Source organism: Notolepis coatsorum (assembly GCF_963971535.1).
Source record: "Notolepis coatsorum genome assembly, contig: SCAFFOLD_392, whole genome shotgun sequence".
NCBI lineage: Eukaryota > Metazoa > Chordata > Actinopteri > Aulopiformes > Paralepididae > Notolepis > Notolepis coatsorum.
In genome coordinates this window covers 13,106-27,457 of record NW_028173238.1, presented here as the reverse complement: position 1 = coordinate 27,457, position 14,352 = coordinate 13,106, and the positions used below count along the sequence as shown (strand labels likewise).

Here is a 14,352-nt window from a genome sequence, read left to right as displayed (position 1 = left end):
GCAATGATGTTACTTCAGACACATTTGGGTCTCATTCTCCAACAGACTTGTGACAAAAAGGGCTTCTCTTAGGGCCATTTGAGACCTTTTCGGGCAAGACATGAATATAGACAATATATTATAATTAGGGCTGTCAGTTTATCGTGTTAATTGGATTAATTAATTACACAGCAAATTATCGCGTTATGAAAATTAACTCAAAATTGAATACATTTTTTTTTTATAATAATAAAAAAATAATCGTATTCATTCCATAAGAACGTAGAATACTCATTTACAGACTTTTTTTAATATGGCCATTTGCATGTTCTTGGTATCTGATTCTAGGGACATCTATGGATCTCAGGGAATGTATTCCCAGTGTCAGAAATACTGTGTCTGTTACTAGGCTTGAGTAAATTGTAATGAACCAAATGAGAATATCAATTACATTTGTTTTTCTCTTTGACTGTGAATAACACCATGCTAAAATTGACCAGACCTGAACAATTTAAGCAAATTAATAAATGGATGATGATTAAACAGAAGGTTTTGTAGATACAGTACTGAATTCTGCCATCCGGACACATGCAATTTGTAATATGATTATAGAATATAGAATATCAGGCATAAAATAGTTATGCGATTAAAATGGGATTAATTAGATTAATTAATTACAAATCCTGTAATTAATTAGATACATTTTTGTAATCGCCTGACAGCACTAATTATAATATAATATTAATTATATATGTTTTATTGGGATGGTTGGTGAATCCCCAAATCGCCCCGAAAAAGTCTGAAATGGCCCTAAGAGAAAGCCCTTTTTGTCGTAAGTCCTTGGAGAATGAAACACAATGGGTCTCATTCTCGAAAATTTTCCAGAATTATTTTGGAAGACTTATCTTGGAACCACTGAGACGGAATCAATGACAAGTTCACACTGAGTCCTGAACGTGCTGGGAATATGTATTAAGTGGCTGAAACGGTCGCACCTGTGACAAGATCTGGTACCTGCTTGGCGAATGTGATTCTGTCTTAAACTCAAAAGCGCGTTCCCGTGCGCGCAGTACTGTATATGAATGAATGAAATATAATATTATATAGCCTACGGCGTAATGAATGAACGCAGTATTGCTTGTTATTCCATTAATGACTTGTTTCATTAGGATTTGGTAGATGCTGTATGTGTGCTTTGCCCTACGTACAGTATAGGTACAGTCTGTATACATGCGGACTGTGCTTGTACTGTGCGTGGGGCAGAGCATGTGTATAGTGCTGGATCCTAATGAAACAGGTAACTGGAATATATTAAGCCTATACTGTTCATTCATTAGACACGTAGGCGCACACAAGACTTGTTATGGAATATTAATGCAGTCTATTTCCACCGATTAGCTTTAGTTCTTATTTATTTATTCATCCACTGTCATTTCAGAGTAGAAGACATGGTACAGGTCATATAATTATAGTACAGTGGAGAAGTAAAAATAAAAATGTAATAAAAAGGCAGTGTAAACAATATAACAATATAATTAAATCTGGACATGCGCATATGGGCAACAAGGTTCAAGATGAGGGTATGTACAGTATGCCCTCTCAGTTATATTTGCCCTACAATAAATATAGTTACAATATAATCTAATTATCAAAATCGAATCTAATATATAATCAAAAAATGCTAAATGCTAAAATGCTAAATGCAAAAAATATGCTCTGATGAAGTATACAGTATAAGGTGCGGTATGCGTAAGGTAGTATATTGTCCTTTTAGGTTCCTAGTAGTTGGATGTCTGGCAGCAGTCCCTGCCCACTGTTGTGGAGCCTGATGGCCGCTGGTATGAAGGACTGGCCGAGGCGGTTAGTTGAGTGTCGGGGGGGTATGAGTCTGTGACTGAACATGCTTCTCATCTTGACTAGCTCGTCATAGAGGGGGTGGGAGGGATTCTCCAGGATAGCAGCCAGCTTCCTTCTCATCCCTCTCTCTGCCACCACCTCTAGTCTGACCAGCTCGACTCCCACCACGGAGCTAGCCTTCCTCACCAGCTTGTTGAGCTTGTTGGAGTCCCTTGAGTTGATGTAGCCCCCCCCCAGCATGCCACACCAGAGGACGCTGGCCACTACAGACTGGTAGAATGATTCCAGCAGTCTATTGCAAACGTTGAAGGACCCGAGTCTCCTCAGGAAGAACAGCCTGCTCTGTCCCTTCCTGTAGAGGGCCTCTGTGTTGTCCGACCTGTCCAGTTTATTGTTTAGGTGTACCCCAAGGAACTTATGACTCCACCACCTCCACCTCCTCCCCTCGGATGGTGTTAGGAGTCGGGGGGGGCTCTTCTTGCCCCTCCGGAAGTCCACCACCAGCTCCTTGGCTTTACTGGTGTTGAGTTTAGTTTAGTTTAGTTTATTCGGATCCCCATTAGCCATTGCCACAGGCATAGGCTACTATTACTGGGGTCCACACAAATCAATCCAATATAATAAAATCAATACCACACAATTAATACAATACAATAAAACAATACAATACACCTCAATAACACATACAAATATTATATAATAAAATATCTAAGTTCACCAATCACACATACCCATCTACTCAATCATGTTTCAAGGCATATATATTCACTTAAAGCACAACAATACATCTCAATACAATATACAAATATATTAAAAATCTAAGTTCAACCATCACTGGTTGCTGTCGCTCCACCCCACAAAACTCTCCACCAGGTCTCTATACTCCTCATCGGTGTCGGTGATGTAGCTTACGATGGAGGAGTCATCAGAGAACTTCTGCAGGTGGCACCTACTTGAATTGTGGCAGAAGTCTGAGGTATAGAGGGTGAAAAGGAAGAGTGACCACAGTTCCTTGGGGGGTGCCGGTGTTGCTCACCAGTACGTCAGCCTGACTGTCCTGTAGTCTGACGTACTGCGGTCTCTCAGTGAGGTAGTCCTTGATCCAGGCCACCAAGCCGTGCTCCAGCTGCATCACGGAGAGCTTCTCTGCCTGCAGTGATGGCTGGATGGCGTTGAAGGCACTAGAGAAGTCGAAGAACATAATCCTCACTGAGCTTATAGATGAAGGCGTCCTCCACCCCGATGTTTGCCTGGAGAGCAAACTGCAGAGGGTCGAGGGGAGTCACGCACCAGGGGCTTGAGGTGTTGCAGGACTCTCTAAGGTTGCTGAAAAAGTGGTCGCTAACCAGCTGACCACTTTTCTCAACACAGGTGAGTTTGGGCTGCACCGCATGCAGTTCGGTTTCAGAGCGAATCATTCAACTGAAACTGCACATTTGCACTTTATAAAACAAGTCAAACCCAGGCTTGATAAGGAAGCTGTAGCTGGCACTGTGTTTTTAGATCTGAGCAAAGCTTTAGACACAGTGAACCATGCTGTAATGCTGTCAAAATGGTCTCATTTACATTTATCTAACACAGCACTGGCATGGATGTCTTCATACTTGTCTAATAGGAGGCAATGTGTTAAAGTGGGTCAAGTCAAGAGTCAAGAGTTTGATTTGTCACGGCATACAAGTATACAATGAAATCCTACTCTTTCTAGTGTCATGAACACCACAACAACCACCTTCAACACGCTCAAGGTGTGTGTGTGTGCGTGTGTGTGTGTGTGTGTGTGTGTGTGTGTGTGTGTGTGTGTGTGTGTGTGTGTGTGTGTGTGTGTGTGTGTGTGTGTGTGTGTGTGTGTGTGTGTGTGTGTGTGTGTGTGTGTGTGTGTGTGTGTGTGTGTGAAAAAAAGAAAACCTTTTGTTATTAATTAAAGCATTTTTAAATGTGTTTATCTTAGGGTCAGTGGCGGCGCCAGAGAATTGGCATTGGGGGAGCTCTGGGGGGGCTGGATTGTTTATAGCAGGTGCTAATGAATTTTAATGCGACAAACAATAACAAACAAAATAACGGCTAATATAGGCTACATCATTGAAAATGCACGTTACTAAATGTTTAGCGTTATACACCAATGCAAGCACCCAATAACCCAATAAAGCTCGACATTATATCGGGGGTGGTAATCTGACGCTTGTGCGTAAAAGGTCGCTCAGTCAGTATGATTACAATTTAAAACAACGCTTGAAAGAAAAGTAACCAAAGAAAAGGTGTAATATTTAAGATTTCGTTTCTACAAAGGGTATAGCAACGAAATATATATATATATATTAGGGATGCTCGATATTGGCTTTTTTACCGATACCGATATTCCGATATTGTCCAACTCTTAATTTCGATACCGATACCGATATCAACCGATACCGATATATGCAGGGTTTCCCCCCAAAAAAACGGAATAATTTCAGGTAACTAATAATTTCACTGGATGCATTCAAAAGGCTTTCTAAATGTAAGCATTATCTGTGCAAAATATGATAATTAAAAAAGTTAAAATTAACATTACATATCTCTTGTTGTTGAATTAAACCAAAATGCATACTTTTGACAATAAATAAAATAAGAATTGGTTTTTACTTGCTTGCCTGGGTAAATAAAGGTTAAAAAAAAAAAAAAAAAAAAAAAAAATCTTTTTTTACCGATACCGATATTTTCCGATATCACATTTTACTGCCGATATCGGCCGATAATATCGGTCGGCCGATAATATCGGACATCCCTAATATATATATATCAGATAATGACAAACCACAAGGACAACGAAAACATAGCCTATAATAATATGACTACATTTCTGACTTGCACCATTCATTCACCACGGTAACAGCCACCATGAGAGCAGTAGTCAACTGGGCACGGCGACCCTATACATTAAACTAGAAAGAAGAAGAAGACCCTACATTCCAGTGTGTGTGTGTGTGTGTGTGTGTGTGTGTGTGTGTGTGTGTGTGTGTGTGTGTGTGTGTGTGTGTGTGTGTGTGTGTGTGTGTGTGTGTGTGTGTGTGTCTGTGTGTGTGTGTGTGTGTGCGTGTGTGTGTGTGTGTGTGTGTGTGTGTGTGTGTGTGTGTGTGTGTGTGTGTGTGTGTGTGTGTGTGTGTGTGTGTGTGTGTGTGTGTAATGACAACGATGTTGTCAGCGGGAGCTTGGTGCTGGATTTTGCGAGAGCATGCAGCTGCAGAGCCGCAGAGCCAGCTGTGTTTTCAGGTCCGGTCTGGGGACCGCTCAGCAGCGCCCCCCACCCAACAGCTGAATTGCCAATGGCTGAATTGGAGTATTGCACTGTGCTGCATGCTCTCGCAAAATCCAGCACCAAGCTCCCGCTGACAACATCGTTGTCATTACACACACACACACACACACACACACACACACACACACCACACACACACACACACACACACACACACACACACACACACACACACACACACACACACACACACACACACACACACTGAGTTCTTCGCTTGATATAATTAATACAAATGTCCAATATAACGGAATTCGTAATGTATTTTATATATAAATAAAATAAAAAACATAACTGGGAGGGGGGGCTTAGAGGGGGCTAAGCCTTTTTCAGAGGGAGCTTAAGCCCCTCCTAGCCCCTCCCCCCCGCCGCCACTGCTTAGGGTTGCAAAAACTCAAGGCCATAATGGCCATAATTTGTTTCCATAATAAGATAATTATAAGATAATAATAATAATAACAATAATAATAATCTAAGTAATATGAATAATAATAACAAAAACCACAACATTAATAATTAGTCAAAACAATAAGCCTGTATTTGAGTGATGAAATAGATGAGCAATTTTTTATTATAGAGGGTTTTGAATTCCAAATTGTAGGAACTCTAAATCTTGAAATACTGAACTGACCTAATGTTGTGAGGAAGAAATTACGATTAATATTATTTGATTGCCTTGTTGGATATGAATGAATACTGGAGTTTGACATGAAAGAATTATGGAAAACAATAGGAAATAAATCTAAATTAAAAGTGCAGTTAAACATAACAATACATATCTGGTATACAATAATATCAAAGATTGATAGTATTTTAAGTTGCCTAAAAAGAGGAGCAGATTCATTAGAAGTAGTGGCAAGCCTTATGAATGGATTTTGCAATATAAAAAGTTTATGAAGAGAAGTAGGAAAAGTACTGGCCCAAATAATATTACAATACGATAAATATGGGTATATCAAACTATAATAAAGTGTCAAAAGACAGGAGCAATTCACAAGAGAAGAAATCCTTCTAATAATGCCATATGATTTCGTAACGTTTTTGCACATGAATGGACTCCCCACTGTAGCTGAATTATCTTAAAGAGACAGGACCATGAATAAGCCTCATACACTTCCACTGGAGAAACACACAGACACACAACTATGGGAGGTGTCAATCAACTTAGTACAGACTTATACATGAATTGGTCTGGTTTAAACACGCCCCTATTCTGAAACCATGCCCACACTCCCTTTCATATCTCAAGAGACTTGTGGGTGGCGCTATTAGACTCAGTGGGGATAGCTGCTTTCATTGGTCTATGTTTGCCCCGCCCCACGGAGATCCAGGTGTTATTTTACACTCAAGAAGTCATCCATTGTACAACACAAAATATTGAAAATGTTGCACAAAGTATTCTCTCTTATTTCAGAAGCAAAGATGCGGCCAGGTATTTTAATCTTTCAGTTTAACTTTGAGTTAAATCCCCACACAGGGTTTCCATTAAAGGAAGGAGAGGAACAGAGGCTCATACATTACCTAAAGTCTCATACATTACCTTTCTGTGAGCATACAATATTTGACATAAAATATATTTTTCTTTATCATAGTTACACAACTGAATCATCAACAGGTGATTTTCATTCAAGATGCACAATAAATGATATAGTTGTCAGAACACTTCAAACCATATAGCTTCAAATGGATGAAATACTTCTCTATGATTGTCATCATCACTGCCAATGCAGAGACACATTCAAGGAAGTCACATTAAATCAGCAAATGTTTTTTCTAACCTAATATTAATTGGAAATGCAATTGTGTGACAGGCTGCCTCCTCGTGTACCGGAGGGGACGCGTCTATTCTTTCCCCAATACATTTCCAGTTCCCCGTTCTGCGATCTGATTGGCCACGGACGTTTCTGGTGCGATCTGATTGGCCACAGACGTTTCTGGTCATGTGACATGTGCGCCCAATCGTGTGACGAGCTGTGTCTTTGCCCATTTCCGGGTTTAACAGCCTGCAAACTACCTAACGCCTAGTTTATCACTGGTTAAGCTTAGGCGACTATTTCGAAGTTGGTTAAGGTTAGAGTTTGGAATCAGGGCTGGTGTTCTATCGCCCTGCTCTAAGACAAACTCTAACCTTAACCAACTTCGAAAGAGTGCCTAAGCTTAACCGGTGAAAGAACTTGCCGTCACACGATTGGCGCGACCAGTCAGTGGCCAATCAGAGCGCAGAAGGCGAACGCGGAACTGGAAATATATTGGGGAAAGAATTCAGGTGGAGGGGACACATGATGCAAGGCTTCTATCCTCCCTACAACCAGCCAGTGGGGGGCATATGCAAGCAACATTCAAGACAGGGGAGGGAAGAATTGGCACAATGGAATTGGGATGGGAGAAAAATTGAAAAAGAGGAGAAAAGGTGGATAAAAAAAAAAGAATATACATTTCTACCTCCTCATACTATACTTGTCAACTGTAATTGTGCTCTCTCTCTATATATATTTATTTTTAACTAAACTTATGAATTGTCAGCAGTCCTACAGGTAGTTTTGATGTCAGTCCTACAGGTAGTTTTGACAGCAGTCCTACAGGTAGTTTTGATGTCAGTCCTACAGGTAGTTTTGATGTCAGTCCTACAGGTAGTTTTGACAGCAGTCCTACAGGTAGTTTTGACAGCAGTCCTACAGGTAGTTTTGACAGCAGTCCTACAGGTAGTTTTGTCAGCAGTCCTACAGGTAGTTTTGATGTCAGTCTTACAGGTAGTATATGTAAAGAAAATAGTTTTTATAATAGTTCTATAATACCTTCTGGCTAAATACATTGCCATGCATTTCAGTGGTAGCACATTAACATAGTCAATTGCAACAGAGTAATTAGAAAACATTCTTAAGCATTTAAAATCAATAAATCCGTTAAGACAGCTGTATGACACCAGATGGCTCATGTGAATTGCTAAAAAATATTTGCCTGCGTGTGGATTTGTCAGAATAATGAGACCGTACTAAGGTTGCCGCGGTGATGTGAAGTTTCCCATGACTAATAAACTCATGACAACACCGGTATTACCAGTGACATAGGACATTTGACATAATGACGCTCAATATGTAAAGCGGCTAAATTGATCCGCTGTGTCTAGGCTGTTTTTAATTCTGACTTTTTTTCTTCTCTCTGACTGTGTGTGTGTGTGTGTGTGTGTGTGTGTGTGTGTGTGTGTGTGTGTGTGTGTGTGTGTGTGTGTGTGTGTGTGTGTGTGTGTGTGTGTGTGTGTGTGTGTGTGTGTGTGTGTGTGTGTGTGTGTGTGTGTGTGTGTGTGTGTGTGTGTGTGTGTGTGTGTGTGTGTGTGTGTGTGTGTGTGTGTGTGTGTGTGTGTGTGTGTGTGTGTGTGTGTGTGTGTGTGTGTGTGTGTGTGTGTGTGTGTGTGTGTGTGTGTGTGTGTGTGTGTGTGTGTGTGTGTGTGTGTGTGTGTGTGTGTGTACAGGGTACTCGGTGAGGCTTGTGAATGGATCTGGTCTGTGTTCAGGCAGAGTGGAGATGAAGTCTGATCAGGTGTGGAAGTCACTATTTGAAGTTGACTTTGACAAGCAGGATGCAGAGGTGGTCTGTAGGCAGGTTGGCTGTGGGGCTCATTTGGCCCTTGAGGGGGCGCTCTATGGAGAAGGAGAGGGTCCAATCTGGACCAAATAATTCAAGTGTAACGGCAACGAGTCCCGTCTCCTGGACTGTTTGACGTCAGACTCAGAAATAAACACCAACTCACCTGGCAAGACTGTTGGCCTCACCTGCTCAGGTATGTAAAACATTATGAATTATTCATTGAATTAGCTTAGTCCGCTGCGCTACCCGGCCGCCCGTGAGAAGATGCAATCTTTATCTTAGAGAGTTTTTGTATAAAGCTCACGGTACATCACCTGGCTGCCCTGGACTCATACACCAGTCTCCAGAACAAACCAGAACAAGCCTACATATCCGAGGACTTGACATGGACCACACACATTGACAGTGTTGTGAAGAAGGCACGACAACGCCTCTACTTCCTCAGGCGACTAAGGAAGTTCCAAGTCAGTCAGAAGATCCTTAAGAACTTCTACTCATGTACAATAGAGAGCATCTTGACTGGCAACATCACCTCCTGGTTTGGGAATAGCACTGCACAAGACCGAAGCAGACTACAAAGAGTGACACGTTCAGCCGAACGCACAATTGGAGGGGGGCTCTCCACCCTCCAGAACATTTACATTTACATTTACATTTAGTCATTTAGCTGACGCTTTTATCCAAAGCGACTTACAAGTTCTGTACGACAAGCCATCAGGAAGAGCACAACTCTATCAGCTGAGTAACAATGTTCATCAAAGTGTTGAGTGCTACAGTGTAGGTTAGTTTCGTCTATTCTGCATCGAACATTGTACATATGTCTATACTGAACACTGTGACCTCATTTTCTACTTCTAAATTACATGCTATACTATGTTATTTGATACTATCTTGTCTAGCACAGTCTCTGGAGTGTAACAGTAAGAAGCATTTTGTATGAAAGTATTCTGTACTTCTGTATGACAACTATTAAAGAAACTTGAAACTTGAAACTTGCATTGCATACTGCGGGATAAAGGCATTTCTGACAGATGGAAATGTAGGCTACATGACATAACATTTAATGGGGGCAGGGGTAATGCCTGGCACGCACTCGAAGATATTCCATGTTTATCACCTCGTGCTTCCCTCCTTGGAGACCTGCTTCAGAACCACAACCCGAGATGCTCAGGAACATGGCGTTCTGTCTGAATCTACACACAGTGGTGGCATTGTGCCGCCTTTTCTGTGTTCAGTGTAAATAAGCTAAGCCGGCAGTATTCTTTGCTGCATTATTATTTATTGCAGCATTTCTGTGTAAAAAAGATCCACCAGTGTAATCGAATGGCCTGCAGTTACACAGGGATAGACAATAGGGGGCGGTATTTTCCCATCGGAGCTCCTAGAGGGGCTGCTGTACCAACGGGAGACTCGGTTGATGAAATATGAATTCAGATCGCTAATAAAAAAATCAAACTACAATTCGCGTCATCTGCACTCAACGGGGGGCATGAAAAAACGACATAACACGTCGCATTAAAGTGTTAATGCCAAATATGGAAAAAGACAAAAGAAAATATATTAATAACATGACTCTTACATATCAAGTGCAAAGGCTTCTTTAAAGATGTGGAGTCAGGGACGGACTGGGACTCAAAAATGACACTGACAAAAATATTTCTGAACAAACCAAATTACAAAAACACCCCGTTTCTCAACCAACTGTTGTGTCAAATACATCAAGTGTCCCTGTAGCCATAGACAGTAGTAGCCTATAGACAGTTAATGTATATATATATATTTTTTTGTAACCTTTATTTATCCAGGCAAGCAATTAAGAACAAATTCTTATATACAAAAGCAGCCTGTATACATATACATAACATACACTTATTTAGTATGTGTTAAAAACAAAGATGGACAAATACATAGGGCTTAAAAGAAGAGCTAAAATAGGGCTAAAATAGAGCTAAAAGTGGTGAATGGAAGAAAAGAAAAAGAAACAAGTCCAATCATGATGTTAAATAATTAATTGAATTGGTTACAGTCCACAACCCAGCTCCTCCAGTCCACGGCAGTTGGCCCGTCCTGGCCCTGCCTGGTTGTGGAGCCTGATTGCCACCGGCACAAAGGACTGCCTGAAGCGCTTTGTGGTATGTCGGGGGGGGATAAGTCTGTGGCTAAACGTGGACCACACACACACACACACACACACACACACACACACACACACACACACACACGGAGGGAGAGAGAGATCGGCAGATCAGACCTCAGCTTAATTTTTATTCATATCTTGTTCATTACTTTCATTTGAAGACTTCACAGTAGAATGTTGTAGTCAGTGGTGCAGTCGTAATATGGGCCAAGGCCAAACGCCACGTGCACGCGCGCTCCCGCGCGCACGCGCATACATGTCTCTCTCCTCTTTCATGAGTCGGAGCGGTCTTTTGTCACATAGCACACGCCCAACACTCCACACACACGCACACACACACACGCACACACACACCACATCACCTAGACTTTGCATAATAATAGGATGCGCGCACTTGCCTCAGTGACGAAGCCCAAACGTTGTTTGACCGCGTATGCCTAGCACTGCACCCCTGGTTGTAGTCCATATAATTTATTACAGTAATCGAGTCTGGACAAAACAAAAGCATGTACTATGGTTTCAGCATCAGACACTGTTGACAGAATCCGGCTATAGGGCGACAATAATGTGGTCAAGAGGCATGGTTTCTATCTTTAGCCTTTAACTGGCGTGGTTTATTTATTCACATGGTATGAGCAGCAGTTCTAGAGTTCTCCTCTCACTGAGAGGCTGGGGGGAAAGAGGTAGAGTAGGAGGAGACATCTCTATTTATACTCGCCACCTGGTGGTGTTCTTGAGTGGCTCCGCCTAGAGCGCCCTCTAGTGGAAACAGTTATATATGCAGTTATACAGTTAATAACAATCCTACATAGAACCTCTAACTTCAACACTCCCACTTAGGGTTGTATTAACACTGGATAACTTCTCCGAAAAACATTTTACAAAGGAAATAATATAATCCAAAACATCAGAGTATGGCAGTCAATATTTGCACATTAAACATGACCTTAGCAAATCCCTTAAATTTTTAATTTGGAACAGGTTTCCTCATAGCGTCTGCTACCCTGTTGTCCGTTGGACAGTAAACCAGTGTCATTCTTTCTTCTCTGATGACAGATCTGATGAGATGATATTTTCTATATCGACATGTTTACATCTATGTCGACACACTGGGTTCCTAGCACTCACAATGGTTCCCTGGTTGCCCTCATAAACAACAGTCTTCATATACACAGTGTCCATCATTTTAAATGATGTTGACAAAACGCCCCTCATCTTCAAAACCACCATATTCGGTATAGAGGATACATTCCAATTTCCTATTACATATTAAGCAATATACTCATAATCTTATCTCCATCACTTCGAGCAGTTGTTCTGGATAAATACACTCCTGTATGGTCATAGCTAGAGCCATATATTTGGCTTCGCAAGTTGATAGTGCCACTGTGGGCTGCTTCTTTGTTTTCCACGAAACCAGTGCCAGCTCTGAACGCCTCATAGCAGAGGCTAAAAGAGCATCACTGCTGGTGAAAGCAGCGTACTTGAAGGAGAGACAAGCTCTGGAGGATCAAGAGGAAGAGTTAAGGAGGAATAATGAGGAGCAAGAGCAAGAGTTAAGGAGGAACAATGAAGTGTTAAGGAGGAAAAAGCAGCAACTTGAAATGGATGCTGAGTTGGCTGCATCCACTGCTCAATTGGCTGTTCTGAATACTATGTCAGAGTCAGGGAGACGGTCACAAACCTCTAGCCAAAGGCATGTGGGAAATCACACTGGACCTCCTCATTCAAGCCATACTGTGCTAAATAACATTCCTATGCCAGAGCCTGTTGTCAAACCAAAAGTTACACCTCACCTCTTCTACAGGCCACCACAAGGTGGAGCTGCTGCACAACCACCCCTCTTTCAAATGCCACCACAAGGTGGAGCTGCTGCACAACCACCCCTCTTTCAAATGCCACCACAAGGTGGAGCTGCTGCACAACCACCCCTCTTTCAAATGCCACCACAAGGTGGAGCTGCTGCGCAACCTACACAATTGTATCAACGGCAGAATGAAATCACAAATGCTCTTGTGCAACAACAGCTCACAATGTCTCTACCATCCAGAGATATCCCTCCATTTGACGGTGACCCGCTTCACTATGGGAGCTTTATAAGATCATTTGAGCATAATATTGAAGGCCAGCAAAGCTGATTGTTTATATTTTTTGGAACAATTTACAATGGGACAACCACGTGAGCTGGTAAGGAGTTGTCAGCACATGATGCCTGACCGTGGTTACGACATAGCCAAGGGTCTCCTGAAGAAACATTTCGGGAACGAATTCAAAATTGCTTCGTCATATATTGAAAAAGCCTTGGCGTGGCCCGCAGTTAAGTCTGAGGATGTAAAGGCGCTGCAGGCCTATTCTTTGTTCCTGCGCAACTGTTGCAACGTGATGGCAGAGATACAACACATGCAGGAGCTCGACATGCCAACCAACATGCGCAGGATTATGACCAAGCTGCCCTACAGGTATAGGGAAAGATGGAGGACAACAGCTCATGATATACTGGAGCGACAAAATCGCAGAGCTGTTTTTAATGATCTTGTCACATTCGTGGAACGTCAGGTTACAATCCTTTCTGATCCACTTTTCGGCGATATCCAGGATCAACCAATTGTAAAGGCTGGGTTGAGCAACAGGAACAAGTCCCAGCCTCAGTCCAGGTTTGGCAGAGCTAAAGGCAACAGCTTTGCTACCACGGTAACACGTCTGGACTCCAAAGAACCAGACTTGAGAGCTGTCCATAGGGGGCATGATTTCAAAATAGAGAAGTCCAGATCTTGTATGTGTTGCTTTGGGGACCACTCTTTGACAGAGTGCCCGCGGCTGAAAGGCAAGAACCACAAGGACAAAATTATCTTTGTGAAGCAAAAGGGGATTTGTTTTGGATGTTTGTGTTCCGGTCACATGAGTGGTGATTGCGACAAGCGCCTAACCTGCAAGATTTGCGGAAAAAACCATCCAACCATACTTCATATCGACAGGCCATACCCCAGCACAGAGCGGCAGCCTAAGGCATCTGCTAGCGTCACAACAGCCACTCAGACATGTGGTCTTACTGGGGCCGGCGGAGGTGGTTGTAAGTTGTCCATTTTGCTAGTCCATGTCAAGTCCACAAAGGGAGACAAGATATTGCAAACGTACACCTTTCTCGACCCTGGCAGTTCTGCAATATTTTGTTCTGAACATTTAATGAATGCATTGAATATGACTGGACGACAGACCAACTTCTTTCTGCGCACCATGGGACAGGAGAAGGTGGTCGCAAGTACCTCCTTGAATGGTTTGGAGATCTCTGGTCTCAATGGAGACACCTTCTATAGCCTCCCAGAAGTCCTTTCACAAAGAAAAATGCCTGTGACCAGTGAACATATTGTCTCACAGGAAGATTTGGTGAAGTGGCCGTACCTGTCTGATGTCCAAATTCACAGCATAAAGGCGAATGTTGACTTATTGATTGGCACCAATGCACCCAGGTTATTGGAACCTTGGGAAGTGGTTAACAGCC

The 14,352-nt window shown here is 42.2% G+C and overlaps 1 protein-coding gene across 1 annotated transcript in view; it reads left to right on the top strand.

The window, feature by feature from the left end:
- LOC311247840 (CD5 antigen-like) overlaps window positions 1-9,213 on the top strand; it is a 36,204-nt gene extending 26,991 nt beyond the window's left edge. The window contains exon 9 of the mRNA XM_084338832.1: window positions 8,601-9,213. Within this exon, the coding sequence (XP_084194958.1) occupies window positions 8,601-8,806 (206 nt within the window). The 3' untranslated portion in view covers window positions 8,807-9,213. The remainder of the gene's footprint in view (window positions 1-8,600) is intronic.
- The last annotated feature ends 5,139 nt before the right edge of the window (window positions 9,214-14,352 follow it).